Source organism: Oryzias melastigma, linkage group LG7, assembly GCF_002922805.2.
Source record: "Oryzias melastigma strain HK-1 linkage group LG7, ASM292280v2, whole genome shotgun sequence".
NCBI lineage: Eukaryota > Metazoa > Chordata > Actinopteri > Beloniformes > Adrianichthyidae > Oryzias > Oryzias melastigma.
This window is the reverse complement of record NC_050518.1, coordinates 13,699,838-13,717,559: the sequence shown is the minus strand read 5'-3', so window position 1 is coordinate 13,717,559 and position 17,722 is coordinate 13,699,838. Positions and strand designations below refer to the sequence as shown.

Genomic DNA, 17,722 nt, shown 5'->3' with positions numbered 1-17,722 from the left:
ATAAATAAATAAAAGCCAGTGACGGTCACAAAGGAAGAGAAACATCAAAAGCAATACAGTGGCTGCTGCACATGGAAAATGTTGGCATATCTGAGGGTGGAGGTCTGCGGCAGCCGGTTATTGCACACGAACAGCAAAATACCTAATGGGTGTATAGATGGAAAACAATACATATGAGATGGAATATGAAAGGAAAACAAATAATGACCCCATTTGCATGCCTCATCCTGCAAAAACACAAGAAACATGAGGGTAGGGACACTTATGAGGACTTCTGTCTACCTGAGGTGGTGACCACGCCCCCTTCACTGTGTTTTCACCTGCACGCTAATTTACACGGATTATGGAGTGACTGTTGATGCCAAAATAAACTCGTTTCCTTCTGAGAGAAGATGGGGTGATGAAGAACTGAAAGCAAAGGATGTGGAAAAGATGAAAAACACAAATTCACTGGAAGTTCTAGAAAAGGCCTGAAAAGCTGCACTGCTCAAGCTCCAGTCGCTTTTTTACACATGCCTTGCTTTGTTAAACACTGACCAAAAACACCGGGGGGGTTAATGGGGGGGGGGTTCAAAAAGGCAGAGCTCTACAAAACCAAAGTATGGTGCCGTGAATCAACATTTTGCTATTTTTATCCCCTCGGTATCACCTCCCAGAGGTGGATGGGAGCACAGAGGCTGCTGGGAAAAAAAGCGGGGGATGTCCTGGCTGTACCTGCTTCGGAGAGGTCCCGCAGCGAGCTGCTGAGGGCGCTCCTCTTCAGGCCCTCGCCCATGGCGTAGCTGTCGTCCAGACTGGCGCGGTTCATGTTGCCGTTCCCGGCTTCCTTCTTCAGGCCGGAGCTCTGCGACATGCTGGGCCTCACCACCCCCTTCTGCTTCTCCAGCTCGGCTGTGGAAAAGGAGCCAAAATAAGAGCTTTGAATTCCAAACGCAGCTCTTTCGAACCGCCAAAGTAATCTCCTGCTCTGTAAATTGCTAAATAATCAGATGACTTCTTGTGTTTTAAATGAATACAGTAAAGTCAGCTCACACTCTATCCTGTATTTCTCCATTTCCTGGACCTCAGCGATGGACTCCCGGAGGTCATCTGTAAACTTCTTGCGGTCCTGGGGGTTGGGGGCATTAAAGTTGATGAGCACTTTCATGTCTGCCCCCGGGATGGCTGATGTAAGTCTGATTCCATTTGGGTAATCTGTGGAAATGGCAGCAGCAGCAGCAGAAGAAGAAGGGACAGTAGATTGAAGCGGATGTAAAATAGGTCAAACTAAAACTTCTAGAGTTAAATCAGCTACTTGAGCATACATTTCTATCATGGTGTTCACACTGAATATACAGGGAGGGGCTTCCTTTTTTTTGCAACCACTTACACACAAAACCTGAAAGGCCAGACCGGGACCAGATGTGTGTTTTTGTGTTTAGGCAATCCACCAATAAGAGAAAGAAATAACATCAAAGCTACATGGAAACATGCTTTAAATTTGAACTGATATAGAACATTTTGGGAGGTTTGTTTCAAAACTGGGACTTTAGTTCTTATTTTAGTACCAATTGTTTGATGTTCTTCAGGGAAAACCGTAAACTTAAGAGAAACGCTGAAATCAAGTGGGGTTGGAATGATTGGAAAAAAGACTGTCCGACTTGGAAAAACACACATAAAAGTTAAAAAAAGGCCAATTCCTCCGACACCACAGAAATGCAAAATAACTTTCTGCACCTAAACAAAGGTCAATGCATTTATAGTGCACCATCTATGAGGAAACATCACAATTATAAGGAGAAAAAAAAGTAAATTAGGATTATTATTATACTTTATTTCCTTTTGGCGGGCTGGATTTAATAGTTTAACAGGCCGTAGTTTGCCCATCTCTGGCCTAGAAGCACGTTTAGGCAGCTAAGACGCCGCAGGGATCTCCTCAACACTTACACTGATTTTCAAACAGCAAAACTTGCATCCCATACAGAGAGAAAGACTGTCTGAAGCTGTATGTAACAGAATTCTTCTTCTTCTGGAAAATCTTGGTTACCTAAAACAAAAAAATCACACAGAGACGATCAAGTTGAGTCTGGACAGTCGAGGCGATCAATTACAGGAGGTGTGTGTGTGTGTGTGTTTGGTGTTTACCACAAGGAGGTCATTGAACAAGAAGATCTCCCGCTGATGGAGGCCGAGCTTCTGAAGTTTGTTGGGATCTGGCACTTCAAACAGGCGGCAGTAGCACACCAGCCGGCGATGGGGAAGTGACAGCACCTACGAGGGCGGCAGAGGCACCAGCACTTCAGAGGTAATTATGGGCTCAGTCTGCAGTGTAATGAGGAACAGCAGCTCCAGAGAAAGAAACAGCAGCGGACTCTCTTACAGGGACAGGAAGCTGAGCAGAAACACTCTGGACAAATGTGCTGAAAACTCAGACTATTCCTCCAACAAGAATCCAATAATTAACACTCCGTTAAAATACTTGTAGCAGAAAGGAAAGACTCCCCTTTACTCATTAGTTTAGAGCGTTCAGTTGCAATTTAAATCAATTCTTCCGCATTGTTTTAAGTAACCAACAATATGACTTAAACAGTTTGCTGTTTAAAATGTGTCTGTATACTGAAGCTCTAATGAAAGTCATCCAAACATGGAGCACGTAAGAATATTTGCCTAACCTAGGATCAAAAGGACTGACTCAACCTGAGGCCTGCATGCAGCTGCTTAGCCAAGGAAATCCCTACCATGAAACTCCCCCCGCAGTTTCTGTGTGCTCACAATTATTCCAGTGGAACAGGATGCCCTCAGCTCACTGTGAAACATTCAGAATTCCTTCCCCACTGACTAAATAGTGCGTTTGCCATTTTTTGTGCTGTCTGAATCTACAATTCCAAAACCAAGTGCCCCAGAAATTTCCCAGAAGCCTTTGCGAAAAACCAGTTCGTATCGATGCGCACTACATTAGCGAATATAGACCAGAATGCATTGCACTTGAACAATTTTTGTGAAAATGTTTTTGATAAACCATCAACATTTTCATCATTAGAACACAGTGGAGTCATGAATAGACGTCATAAAACACTCGTATTGACTCGATTTTTACTTTGTGAAATTGGTGATGTCATACTAAAAAGTTCTGCACAATTTCGTCTTTTAGTGGTTAGGGATTAGGGTGGAAATTTGGACATATCCTATGGGTACAAACCTCGGACTCTACTTGAACCACCTGAATACAATGATTATGGGGTGCGTCCCAATACTTATGTGAATAAAGTAACAGTATCACTCACAGCAGGGTTCCTAACTCAGGTTTCTTAGACCTATCACCCTAGATCAGGTGATTCCAGGTTACTGGACATCAGGTGATTGAATGAACAAAATAATCAGTAAATATGGTTGGAAATAACTCAAAAAATGTGCAAGATGGTGGATGGAGGACCACAGTTAGGGCTGCACGGTATGAGAAAAATGATTTTTAGTGATCAATATTGCAATGACGATAAGACTTGTGATATATGAGCAAACAGCAAAACATTTCACTGCCACAATTCTAATTAAATTCAAGTCAGCATAAATATACTGCAAGTTGTATCGCAAATGGTTGCAAATGTAAAGCAATGATTTGTCTGTCTATGCGTGAGTAGGTAACCAGTTATTGTGATTGTGTTGCGATAAGAGTTTATATTGCGATGTTGATTTATCGCGCAGGTCGAATCAGGATCGCTAATGTATAGAAATGTAAATGACTTACACATCCCAGGCCATGGTGGAGGGATCCAATCTGAAAATAGAGGGCAAAGACGACATTATATTCCACAATTACAAGATTGTTTAGAGCATGTGCACTTTTAAAGGCTATATAATAAAATTCCAGATATATTCATTCCACTATCATGTTGCATGACATTGGTTTGTCTTTGTTGTCAGACTAAACAGAACCAACATGAGGATAAAATGACAAAGGCTGCATATAGAATCCTATCACTTCTAAACTTCCCACATAACAACACTGCCTGCAGAAATAATGACATGCTGTTGCTTTTAACCCATAAATAATAATATTACTTTTACAAATTAGCAGCAAAAGTGGCTCCGATCTGTTAGAAAACTGCCTCATCTCTTCATTGGAGGTATTATGATGGATTAAGGAGGCTGCAGCCATAATCTCTTAAGAGCTCTGATTGTGTTAAAATCCTCATTATAAGGTTTAACAATAATACGCAGAGGTGCAGATGATTGCTATAAATCTTCAGTTTTTCTTTTTTTTTAAGACGAGTAAGGAGAGAAGCAGAAATGAAATCCATAAAATTGCATTTCGCTGTATAATCGCATGTCAGACATGAAATAATAGGATGAATGTGACCTTTACGCAGAGAGCTTTTCGTACCGGTTTCTTTCCCACGATGAGCTTCTCAACCTTCTGCACTTGTGAGACGTGATCCTCGTTGGTCTTGAGCTCTCGCTTACGAATCCTCTCGTAGATGCCGACCAGAGTCTCCCGAGGTATGTCCTCTCCATCGTCCACCCCTTCAACATTTCACGTAAAATGGATTTGTTTCATTTCAAAACTAAATTAGGGGCTTGTAAAAATACATGAATTATTTTCCGGCTGCTCTCATCCGAGCTGTAATAAACCCCTCCCAAGCAGAAGAGTACCAGCTTTTGTCCACATATCACCCTCTACTAAACCGGGAAATTGAGTCAGCTACAGTCATGCACTTTCCTATACAGTCAGCAAAAAAGCAAACTATTGGCAACATTCAAAAAGCCGTTTATTGTCCGCTTTTACAACTTAATGCATCACAATGACAGAAAAAGTAACCTACAACCTAACTCTTGTAAAGGAGACCCAGTAAAAGAAAACGTTAAAGTTAGTAACTTCACTTTACAAGAGTGCTTTGCTTCATTTTCTGTACTCTTTTGTTTGAGTACATGTATACATGTACTGAGGAAAAATGTAACAATATCTACTGTCAGATATTTCCCGGAGCTGAACGGACAGAAGTTCCCTTTAAGCCTCTCAAATTACAAAGAGCTTTAAGGTAGAGGAGACATGTTTTGGTTGATACAAGACAAAAAATATTAAAATAAACTAACATTTTTAAGTAAAATAAGAGTCAAAGTTGAATTGCAATGTAAAGTGTGGATTTTTCCCATCTTCTTTCAAAATGCTCATTTGTTGACTAGCATTTTAGGCAGACTGGGTACCTCTTAAATTCTTGATGAAATCCTCCAGTTTCATCTTCCTCTCAGGCTTGACGTTGGGGCTGTACATGTCGGTGTTGAGGAGGATGATGGCGAAGGCGAGGATGAAGATGGTGTCGGGATTTCGAAACTGCCGCACCACTGTGGGGTTACAGATGCAGTAGCGCTGGCTAAGAAAGAAAAAAAAACACACAAACGCAAAAAAAGTTCAATGAATAACCACGTGTTGGGCACTGAGTCCGCAGAAAGCTTTTCCACAGTAAGGAAATTATTTCAGCAGTGGCAGGAAAAAGCAGAAGTGAAGCTGTAACAGTTTTTTGTGTTAACCCTAATTCAAGCAGTATGATTTGAACATGGTATTTAATTTGATTTGACAATAATTCTAAAAGTGTTCTTTTTTGGAGTTAAATAGGTGGATTTGAAGGCCAAAAACAACATTTTTTAATGTAATTTTATCTCTACCCTAACTGGGACTCGTACAAGGTCAAATGTGAAAAGTTCAGTAGTGACGGAGGAAAAGTGTCACGGTGAAGAAAAATATCCACAGATGAAATCCCTGTACGCGGTGATAAAGACCGCGGTTCTCTGGAACAGCCTCTCCTCGCCGCGGTGGGAGGACGTACCTGAATGCTTCAATGAGCCGCTCAACCTTCTGAGCCTCCCCCTGCACACGAATGTGGTTCTGAAACTTTCGGAGGGCTTCATCGAGCTCCATACTCTGGAAGTCCATTTCATCGACCACACAGCTGATCAAAAATAAAAAATGAGAGTTAATAAACGAAGCCGAATTCACTATTATCCTCTTACATTGATTTACAGTTATTGAAGTAAGACTTGCTACTAACAGTAAGAGTTCATTTTACACAAAAGATCATTTCAAATAGGATATTATGTTTACTTTTAACATTTAATGCTTAGATTACAGCACTTCACTTATTTATCTCACTTAAATGTAAAGTAGGATTACAAGTGCTTTCTCTAGGTGTTTCATATGTAATTTTTAGTGTTTTTTTGTAGTTTGGCCAAGATTGCGACTTATTTGTGATTCTTAAAAATAAATGTTGACTGATATATATGTTATGTTCCCATCAGCAACCACTAGAGGGCATTGTATGTGTGTATTTCAGTATTTGCTACTGACAGCACTGCAGAAGAAGAAGTGCTGCTCCAAATCTGATTGTTTTTCTTCTGAACTTTATATATTTTTTATTTGCATTAAGACATTATTTTTCTTGTTTTTAGTTTTTCCTTCCTCAAACTTATGCGAGACAGCAAGTATTCAGGTGCAGCTCTTGTAGTAAAACCTCACCAAAATACAAAAAAAAGGCTCTGAGTGAGACAGACATGGAGACGTGTTTACTGATGCGTTTGTAGAGCTCTTCAAAATAAATGAACCGGATCTCTCAACATCTTCCGTGTCTTTCATGCTTTGAAGATGAGTCAATGTTTCCATGTAGCAACGAGGATTAAACTAAACGATAATTTCTCCCACACGTGACAAGAGCGTCTACTTTATGAACACATTTTTGGACAAGCATGATAATTTCCAGAATCGATTTTCTTCTATTTTTTCGATCCTATCAAATCGATTCAATTCAATTTTGAGTCATTTAGACACATTTGTTTAGAAATACATTAATAATCTATTATATATTTTGAAGATATTTATCTGATACAATTCACGTACTGTTAAATGTATTAGTGAAATAATGAGGTTGTTAATATCATACAGTGTTACATGGATTCTCTAAAGGAGAATCTCTAACAAAATGTTCAGATCATGAACATTGTAAACATTGTTCTGCTTCTTCTTGAGGACGTTTCAGTTTGGCCACTAGGTGGAGCTTGCGCTACATCAGTACACTTTTTTCAAGAAGAATAATCAAAGAATGAGCAAAAAAAGATGTTTCATTAAAAGAGTTTGGAAAATTCATGCCTTTGAGTTGATAAAGATGTTTATTTAGTTAGCAATGTATGTTTAGGTCGTTAGCATTAGCTGTTCTATGGGAAATTCCATTAAACGTTAGCATCAAGCTAGCAGATTTTAGCTCTATGGGCTAGATCAATCTCTACTTTTATGGATCGACTATTGATCTATTAAGATTACATCGATTCAAATCCATTTTCATGAACCCAGCCCTGCAGTTTATAGAAGACTATAAGAATAGAAACCATCCCACTTACTCCAACACATCTCTATTGAACTGCTTTTGCCGGTTACCAAGAAACTCCCCAATCATCTGCCTGCTGAGCCCCTTCCTCTGAAGTAAGAAGTGTGCCACTCCAACCGGAGTGTCCGGGATGAAGCCCCGCTCCGTCAGGTACTGGATGCCCTTCTCTGGCTTCCTGCAGGATTCAACACACCAGGTTAGAGTTTCTTCTGATACATACAAAGATTTTGGCAGATTGATGAGCTTTAAAGTAGGTTAATTTGTATTTCAATCAGGAGAGTTGGTTGATATTTACACAGAAACCTCAATATGTACCAGATTGCATTTAAACAGAGCAGAAAGTCAGAAAAAACAGCATTCTTCTCAAGGCTTTAATCAAGGAGATGTTATATTCATGCTTTTGTAAACTTTTTTAAAGAATAATAACTTTATATTTTTGTATTCTTTTTGAAAGAAAAAATAAATGACTGTGACACAAACATTCATAATCACAGCCTTCCAAACATCTTTGTTGTGGACATAAAGAAGTACAGTATACAATTCTATAAAAGCTCTTTAATCTAACCTAATTAGTGGCAACTCAGAGCTGAGGACTTACTTGTTGAAAAGATTGAGGCCAATGCGGTAGTGTCTCTTGCGAATAACATCGTTACTGAAGATGGGTGAATCCCAGCTGTTCCGAGTCTCCTTGTGGTAAGTCTGCTTACTCAGCGTCTGCTCCCGCAGGCTGTCTCTGGACGAGGACTCGGAGCTGCAGTTTATGGTGTCATTAGAGTTGGACGTGCTGTTGAGGCTGTCGTTGTCTCCATCGGAGAAGTCGGATTCGGACTTGCTTTGCCTGTTGGCGGAACCGTTTATAGCCAAGTGGCTCTCGAGCTGTCGGTGGCGGTGGCGCAAGGGGGCGTCGTCGTCTCGGGAGGGAGCTCTTGGCGGGGGCCCGTGGGAGATGTGTTTGGGGCTCGCCTGCGACGACGTGACGATGTGGCCGTGAGGTTCGTACACAGGCGTTCGTTTGACTGAACCGCGGTCGGAGCGGTCGCTGAGCTCGGCAGAACTGTCGCTGGGAGGTTCTATGGTCAGCAGAGGGAGGTGGTCCATTCGGAGTCGCTGCTCCTGGCACTCCAGAGAAGGAGTGCTGCGGCAGCTCGTGTCTGTGTCACGACCCTCATCTTTGGGGTCAATAGGCCAATACTCCTGCGAGGAGTTGACCGACCGCAACCGTAAGTCTGATTCTGTGCTGGACTGCTGATCTCCTGACCTCGACAAAGCGACAGAGGGGGGCATGTCCTCCTCGTCGATGAACAGAGTAACATCACTATAGGAAGCCATTGCGTCATCACGCATTCGCCCAGCTGTCCTGCGGTGAGGCTTAACCTTATAGGACACTTCTCCCACTACCTCAGAGCGGTCTATGGACTCGGGGTCAGGGCCCTCATCCCCCTGAAGGCTGCGGCAGTTCAGTGCATCGTCTATCGACTCGGCCAGAGACTTGACCTGCCTGGAGAAGGCGTCCTCCAGCTCCGTGATGGCATCCGTCAGGTCAGCCTGCTGCACGGGGTGAGACGTCATGTTCGGCTGCTGGTGCACTTCTATATCTCCAGACTGCACCATAGATACCGGGGTGCCATCCTCTGTCATGGACACTTGTCTCCCTTCGAAATAGGAGCTGTGCACTTTCTCAGGGCCTTCGAAAGACAGCTGCATCCTCATGTTAGAGAGAACGATGCGTCTGGACATGCGATTCTCTGACATGGAACTTCGGAGGCGCTCAAAGTTCTTGTTCATCTGGTACTGGCGGAAGGCTGTCTGGATGGTGCGAGCTGCATGTCGAGTTATGAATCTTCCACCGTATTTACGCTCCAGCATCTCCACCTAACAGAGAAGAAATTTGCTTTTAGACATTTGAGTTCTGGATTTTTGCGAGTTGAAGGTGATCACTTTGTTATACTGTCTTTTTGCGGACGATCTAAGCCTTCACCAAGATACCTGTTTATCCTGGAGGTCTGCAGAAAGCTCATAGCTTTCAGATAACGAGCGGGACCGCTTGATGGCCTCCTCCTCAGCCTGCTTTCGGAGAATGGACTGTGAGTGCTGAAGTTTGGGCCGACGGGGCCTCTGTGGCCCCGGCTGGACCCCGTGGCTGTACAGCGGGCTGTCGAATCGGTCGGGGCTGATGGCAGAGCCGTGTGTCACCGGGCCCTGACAATAACTGGCTCCACCGTCCGAGGAAGGGCCGCTATCACCGGGCCGTCCATCCCCTTCCACACTGGAAGAAGCAGAATTGGAGATTGTTGAGAGACAGTTCCACAAAAAAACGATTTTTTTGTTAAGCTTCAGGATTTCTTTTTGTGGTAAGCCCAATTCAAATTAGGCAGGAGATCCACCCATCATTAGGTAGCAAATTAGATCATGAAGAACACAGATAATGAACAGAACCTATAGTATTATTTGCTCTACCTCATTCAGAGAAATGCCACATACACACTCTGAGTTAAGCACTTTCACTGTTTAATTTTGCCTTGCACAAACAAGTACCGGTACAAAGGTTTACTCACACACTCTTGCGCTCTGCAGACCTACAGGAGGACTGCTTGTTCCGAAAAGACTTTCTATTTTCTATGAACTGCCAGCTCTTCCTCCAGATCTTGTCCACCATTCTGTCAGTAAAGTGCGGTCCAGAGTACACAGGCTCCTCCAGGAAACCAACGTTTATGCCAGCTTAACGGCCAATCAGAGGCCACATCATGGGAATTACATCATATTTGCAGGAGCGACGACACGCTTACCCAGTTCATGATACAAAGTCCAGATTGGAGCGAAATGATAGAAAATACAACCTCTGCGATCTCCTGAGAAGAGCCAGGACGTTTCAAAATGAGCTGTCAGTCTTCAGCAGTATGACTTTTCTAGTCTACCGTGCTGCACGCACACTTCACTGGCAGCCTAATGTGTTGGAAATGTGACTTTGACACACCCATGCAGTGTACACAATTCACTTCCTTTATTAGACAGCCTGAAACCAGCCTTCAGCGACTGCTGCTCACCCTCAAAGAGTGAACAAAGGGGAAACAGCATGAGCGTGAATGTCAGAGCTAGCCTTAAAAAAAGAAAAAAAGTAGTAGTTTGGTCAAATTTTTTCCTTAATATATGGCAGATTATTTTTAAATTTCTGACTCAGTCAGAAATCATTGAAAAGAGGAATTTAAGGCAATTTCAGGAACATGGATGAGTTTTCTTACAAGGATCCCAATGACATTTTATATAAATACTTTTACACACATACAGTGTTTTAAGCTTTTTCATATTTGTTTAAATAAAAGAGGCAGTGTATGTTTATAAAAAATAGGGTGGATTTAAATCCAATTTTTTATCTTACTAATTTTTCTGTTGCACATTTGTCTGCAACATGTTACTAAATAAAATAACTGCTTAAAAATTAATAAGTTAAAGTGGCATTTAAATTATTGTTCACACCTTTTGTCACTGTGGGTAAAGCGCTGTTACGGTTTAAGTCTGTTTAGTAAGTTCAACTATGAAGTTAGATTTTTGGCTAAAGTCTGCCTTTAAAAAAAAAAGTCATACTTGTAGAGAGATTTGTACGGCCTGCCCTATTTTTGTTTTGGTTTTCTTGTTTTCTTGTGACAACGAGATATTATCTCGTTGTCACAAGCAAACGATCAAAAAAATCTATATAGGGCAGGCCATTTTCAGCTTTTGTAGATTTGTGTGTATGCAAAAATGTTTTGCATGTGTAGAAAGAAATGTTTCAGTCTGCACAAAGACTTTGGACTTATCAAAAGAATTGTATGCCTGTAAAAAAAGTTTTTAACTGGTGATAATACATTTTTGCATCTGTAAAACTGTTTCAAAATCGTAGAAAAAAAAAATGTGTCCATAAAAATGTTTTGTCTGTGACAAACTGTTGTTTCTACAAGTTCAAAATATTTTTACGACAAGAACAAAACTTTTTTTTTCCCAGAAGAAATACTTAAGCAACAAACCTAAATTCATATTAAACAGCCCCTGGGGAGTTAATATGCTAATGCTAACAAATTAGCATAGTGCTAGCTTATTTATTAATATTTGTTTTTGAGGATGCAGCTGTTTAACTTAAACCATTGTGGTTAATTTAAATGTAAGGAAACATTTGACACTCATGGTCCGTTCTACAGACCACACATTCATATTTATGGACAAATGCGCACAAACGTGAATCACAAATATTCTATATAGCTACAAAAAATGTTATATTAAATAGAAAATATGTTTTACAACATTATTTAAATAAAAAATATAGATAAGTGATCAACCTAAAAAATATATAAGCAGTTGCAACCCTATTTCTTTTCAATATACTGTATTAATGAGAACACCATAGAATAAAAGGCAACTTTACATTTTTTCCAAAAGATTTAACTTCCAGCAGAAATAACAATGTTCCTATGCTCACTTAAATCATATCATATCTTAGCAGCAACAAGGTTGTTAACATCCTCAAAATACATACCCCCTTTCAGTGTGTTATGGTGCAAATAATCCATCTGAGAAATGTGAAAAAAGATGGTGATAAGTGTTTGCCGACCCCCTCAGTGCACTTTAGGTGTGAAACGCCGCACAGCGCAGAAAGATAAAGCTTTTATACTGTTGGAACAACATGGACGCAGCATTGATAATCCCCTCTAACAGTGTAATCGCCTCTGGGACAAATCTCCCCAACAATCTGTAAAGCTGCCATCCCTGGAGTTAAGTCACACCTTGCCAGCTGTCAAAGCACCGGAATCCAGGTAATGATCACTTTTCCTAAAATCTATGAACCTGGATAAAGGATTGACTAACAGGAACTATCTCCATGCATCAATATTTATGTCAAAATAAAGTCAAAATGACTTAAGGGAAATATTGAAGTAATAAACATAAAAACTTGTCGCAACAACTTTAGCGTCCTGTGTTTGCTCTCTTTAAAGAAAATGTTTTCACCATTTAACACTTTTTAGTCATCTTGAAAATATTTGTACGAAGGAATAATGTATTATTAATGTACTAAAACTGCAAATTATTGTACTCATATTGGCAAGTATCCAATGATATCAAGAAGATGAGCAATTATGAACTTATGTTAGCAGATGTTGATGATGTTCAAGATGAGATACAGAAGTGTTTCACGTTAATTCATATGCAAAAATCATAAATAAAAAAATAAATGTTCTTAATGTAACAAAAACATGAATTTTACATGACTTAATCCACTACAGAGATTTTAAAGTCAAAGTAGGTAAACAGATCTTTAATTTTATAACCCAGAACATTTTTTTTTTTTATCAACAAAAGCTTCATTATTTTGTTAACCGACTACTCGGAGTGTGACCAACAATTAGGAAAATACGGATAAGGGGGAGAGGGAATGGTGTATAGGAGTCTCACTCCAACTATATTATTAATTATTATTCTTTCAAAGGTCTTTTAAGGATAATTATGGAGTTTTTAGTCAAAATCAAAAATCCTGTCAATTTGTGTGCGGAACTACTGGCGCAGAAGTAAGCCTCAGCTAATATCCCATGATTCCTTTGTTATTTGCAATGGTACAGTTTTGAGCCAGATAGCAGCTCAGATGATGATGATGTATCAGAATGGAGTGGAGCAGGAGACTTTGACCCGCCCATTTTAGTTCACAACTGAGAGCTTTATCACATGATTAGTTGACTACTCCTGATTCATCTCAATTTAAATAAAGAAATACTCAGAAATGCACTTTTAATCTTGAATTGTTTTATAAATGTCCTCCATCATAAGAAAAATGCTACAAGAAGATGTTAAAAATACCAAAAACACAATTTTCATTGGAGTGGGTGGTTTCATTGAGTGTTAAAGGGGTAGAAACCGAGGAAAGAGTGGGAGTCTAGACATAAATACATAATCCATAATTTCCAAAAACATGTAATTTCTGCTGCACAGATTGAGAGAGCCACTGTTGAGAGGTGAAAGACGAAGCAGTGATGTCACCTCTGGACCACCTCCTGGTTACAACACCACAGCCTTTGAAATAGGATCTAAAAATGTTCGCAGCCACGGTCCCTCCTTTTGGCTTTTCAATCGGACAGGAGGCCCTCGTTACCCCCGATGGGAGCAACGGGATAAGCATGTCAGCACGCCTGGCAATGACTTTCAGCTGCTGGATGCATGTGTGTGTGTGTTTGGAGAAGAATTGTAAACAATCTTCTCTTCCCTCTCAAGCATAGTCTGAGCAAACAGGCCCCTGCCCAGGCCTCAACCCTCAACCCATTCCATCCGTCGGACCTGAGGGAGAGACGTTCCCCATCCCGGAAAAGAGGAGTCACATCTACCGGAGTTCTGGGAATAGGGAAAGGCTAATGAAGAGCAGACTGAGAGAGCTGCAAAGAGGAACCAATATAAGGCATCTGTGAATTGTAGGATCTGAATAAATTCCACACTGCTCAGGTTGTTACTTAAAGACATTTGTAAAAAAAAAAACAAAACATGGATGAATCTGCTTATTTCAGGGAGTGAAGATGAAAATAGTCAAGTGGATGCTCAGCGATTTCCTTTCGGCTAATAGTTACCACATTGAACCTTTTCAGAAAACAGAAAGTTTCCCAGATTTTTTCTTCAAATATACATAAACTCTACATCTTTTTCATGATGGAGATGAATTCAAGCTCTAATGAGGTTGAATTTACCCCACCGACCCGTTACAGTATGGAAGGAAGAGACCCCCCCACCCCCCCATGCAGTGACAGCATGTGCTCCGAGCGCCACAGAAACAGATGTTTTCTCCGTTTTCAAAGTGACTCAGAGAGCTCATAAATACAGACGCGCTGGCCGGGTCTTACAGACGTAAAAGGGAATTGGTTCTGCATGCAGACGCTCCAGAGACAACAAAATTACACCCGACCGGAGTCCAGTGTCCAAAACCCCAACCCGCTGGCAAACACCAAACACTTTTGATGCCAGAATGTGTAATAAGGAGTGATTTTTTTAAACCGCTTTAAAAAGACGGCGAGGTGCATGATGGGAGTTCAACACAGCCGCATAGGGAAAAGGCTAACAGACTGACTGACAACACCACTCCTGAGAGTTTAGAGCAGAATACATAAAGTCAGAGACACTTTATAACTCAAGTTATGCACTTGTGTTTGAAGGATTTATGCATTCTTGGTGGATCATAAACCGTGATTTGTTATCGAATGCCATTAAAAACCAAACGCTCATCTACTGCGGGCTCCTGAGTGACAGTCGGCAGTGACCGCACACTGCATGAAAAAGAGCAATCCGTCTGGCGTGGTGTCAAACATTTGCTTGTAGACTACTGTTTTGGAAACAGGAGGTCAGCCTTGGCAGTTCGTATCAAATTTTTGAAAACTGGGGATTACATCCAAGAGATGCAGCTGGCCTAGAGGTGCACTACCAAAGCTGAGTCAGAGGTTTTAGAAATACAATAAAGGCAGAAAATGAGTGGCATGAATATTTAACTTTGGCTTAGGGACATAGTAAAAAGAATCAACTAAAGATTGCATGGATTAAATATATATTCAGTCGATATTGCTTGGTATGCTTGAGACTGGAAAAGTCCAATTGGAAACAAACAGACTATCTCGAAAGATGAGTCAGAAAACTCTTTCTGGACCAGGAACCGCTTGGGTGCATTCAGACTCATTATTGAGGTAAACAAACTCTGTTCACTATAACTGAAGGTTCCAGTCTATCTATATACACTCTTAATGTAGTTTATTTTGTAATCAAAATAATAGTTTATTTAAGAATGACCAAAAAAAGAAGTGCTGCAACAGATGTGGGTGCGACTTATTGCATGTCTGTCTCTGTCTCTGGGTTCCTCAGCTGTAAACAGACAAACCCACATTGGTTAAATTACCCCACAGGGACCCTTAATTGACAAGAAGTTTACACAAGCAAATCTACTCTGACTTCAGCCTTCATAATGTGAACTCTTGACACTAACTACTCACTAATTCAAAAATAAATTTCTTTGCATCCAATGAGACTAAATTGTGGACTTTTTATAACAGGAAGTATCGCAAAAATAAATAAAAATGTCTGTGCAGCTCCTCATATTTAGACACAAAATGAATTTACCCGACCTTAAGTTAAAGCTTAATGTAGCTGCGAACCTAACCAAGAGTCTGGAAGTTTTATTCTGTCTCATCATGGCTGGTCACAGGTTGTAGAGAGGCCCAATGGTCCTGTGGGTCGGAGACTTTACAAGAAACAGTCCTAAGTGTCTTTGGGCAAAACACTGAACCCGACATTGCTCCGGATGGTTATAGGTTGGCGCCGGTGCTCGGCAGTGGAGCCGTCATCAGTGTGTGAATGTGTGAGTGAATGGAACTGTGACTGTGAAGCGTTTGGACCTTCTGAAAAGGAAGTAAAGTCCTCCATAAGTATTCACACACTATACATCTAAAAAACCTGTGTTGTTTTCTAGGTCATAGTTTCTGCAGAGCGGCAGAAGTTCATAAGAAATTTGACTCTGAGTTTAGTTCTTCAGTTAATTCATCGGGACAGCCCACTAAGCTCAAAGGGTAACCAAACAGGGAAGTTGGAGGTTGACTCCACTCACAGCCGAAATGTGAAAATCCACTCAGAGGGGTGGGGCTGGAAAACAGTCGTCGTGGGACTTAGGACTTAAATGGTTTGACCAATCACAAAATTCAACTGTAATACCTTGTTTCAACCTGTAGGGGGCAGCACACAGACGGTTTTTGACCCTTATTTTTAGAATTAAACAAGTTTATTTTAAATTGTCAAAGACCAACAGTCAGCACTTTTGAAGCCCAATTTATGGAGGTCAACAGCCAAAAATAGATGATTTAATGTTTGGTTTCCCTTTAAAAAGCCAAGATGTGTGCACTAGATTGTAGCTTAACAGTCCATTTTTTCAATACAATAGATTATATCTTAAAATTATACATAAATTAACTTATTTAAAAGAAGTTTAAAAAAAATAAATGCAATATTAAGCAAATAAAAGAACAACACAAAACAATATGTTAAGCATTGTTGTGGGCAGGACAGTTGGCGCAGAGCAACCCCGCCCCTACTTCCTGTCATCCATCTGTTTACACTCTCTCCCACTAGCTTACAGCCCCTTACAGCCTCAACCTAACATTACCCGTGCTTCAAAAATGGCGAGCGATATTGGAGGCATCCAGCCGTACAGGTTTTAGTCAGACGAAGGAAACAAAGGCGTACATGGATCTATTTGTCTGCAAGTGGATGCATCAGAATGGAGTTGGGCAGGGAGCCTGTGACTATACAGAAATCATTTTATATGTCCTCCGTCATGAGAAAAAAGTGCCACAAGATTATGTTAAAAACACAATTTTTCATTGGAGCGGGTCTTAAATAAGACACCATGATATCCCATAGCGGTTAAACAATCAAATCTCAAGTTAGCAGAGTAAACAACAGTCTTGTGAGCACAGGTGCAGCCAGTTTTCATGCAGTGTGAAGAGAAGTCTGACGCTTAAATAAGTGCATTTTCCCCTCACTAAGTGCGAGGCCTCATTCTGTCTGATCAAAGCCTGGCTGCTCCTCCCTTTCATCAGGATTTGACAACATCTGAGCAAACGTTAATATCCATCACTGATGAATGATTGTGCTATCCTCACTGCGATCTGCGACGGCCCGGGAACATACAGCTATGAAGGAACAGTCCATTTAGATTTTAGGGGATTGGGGGGGGAGGCTCACCACAGGAATGCGATGCAATCCAGCTCAGGGATGGATTCTTTACAGTAAGACTAAACACTAAACAAACAGTGACAGCATACGCACACATATACACACAGTGACTCAGAGGAGCGACATGGTCTGTTTTCAATTGTCAAAAATGAAGTGATAGACAGTTATTTTCTTTTCTTTGAAATCTTGTTTTCTCACTAGAAATCACGCGAGCATCCATATGTTCAACTACCTTTCTTCTTACCAGCCATTCAGCTCCAACTCCAGCAGCGACTGGGTCTTCTCCGAGTTACACTGCAAACACCACATGCTGGCCAACGCTCGCCAAAACGCCGTACTCCAAACATTAGCACGTCTCCTCACCGGTCCCCATTTCTGCCCCAAAGACCTCCCTAAGAGACGCACATGCTCAAACTGCTCTCTGCTTTCAGCCGAGGCAGGTTTCCATTTCTGTTTTTTCTTCTAAAAAAGGAGATTCCTGCAGATGTCAGCTGGAGCTCAGTGGCAGCCTCTGACAAAACGGAGCTCTTTCCTCGGCTGTGTTGTCGGAACGCCGGGTTGGTAGGAGGTTCAGGGGGTGGAGGTTGTGAGACACGGGGAGTGTGGGTTTCTGCCCGGCCCTGAGCTGTGAGGAGGGGGGCGGGGTGCAAAAGCCT

The 17,722-nt window shown here is 41.2% G+C and overlaps 1 protein-coding gene across 10 annotated transcripts in view; it reads right to left on the bottom strand.

Moving 5' to 3' along the window:
* LOC112158990 (IQ motif and SEC7 domain-containing protein 1) overlaps positions 1 to 17,722 on the bottom strand; it is a 112,538-nt gene that overhangs the window by 4,555 nt on the left and 90,261 nt on the right. For 8 of the 10 annotated variants that reach the window (XM_024292725.2, XM_024292731.2, XM_024292733.2 and 5 more), the window contains 11 exons: positions 9,336 to 9,615; positions 7,948 to 9,221; positions 7,363 to 7,524; positions 5,802 to 5,924; positions 5,182 to 5,348; positions 4,361 to 4,500; positions 3,725 to 3,754; positions 2,125 to 2,250; positions 1,927 to 2,026; positions 1,033 to 1,194; positions 715 to 891 (listed from right to left, as the gene is read on the bottom strand). In XM_024292725.2, coding sequence (XP_024148493.1) covers positions 715 to 891; positions 1,033 to 1,194; positions 1,927 to 2,026; positions 2,125 to 2,250; positions 3,725 to 3,754; positions 4,361 to 4,500; positions 5,182 to 5,348; positions 5,802 to 5,924; positions 7,363 to 7,524; positions 7,948 to 9,221; positions 9,336 to 9,615 — 2,741 coding nt within the window. Of the gene's footprint in view, positions 1 to 714; positions 892 to 1,032; positions 1,195 to 1,926; positions 2,027 to 2,124; positions 2,251 to 3,724; positions 3,755 to 4,360; positions 4,501 to 5,181; positions 5,349 to 5,801; positions 5,925 to 7,362; positions 7,525 to 7,947; positions 9,222 to 9,335; positions 9,616 to 9,904; positions 10,450 to 17,310; positions 17,666 to 17,722 lie in introns of those variants that run through there. The other 2 variants (XM_024292730.2, XM_024292727.2) reach the window with 2 other exon arrangements.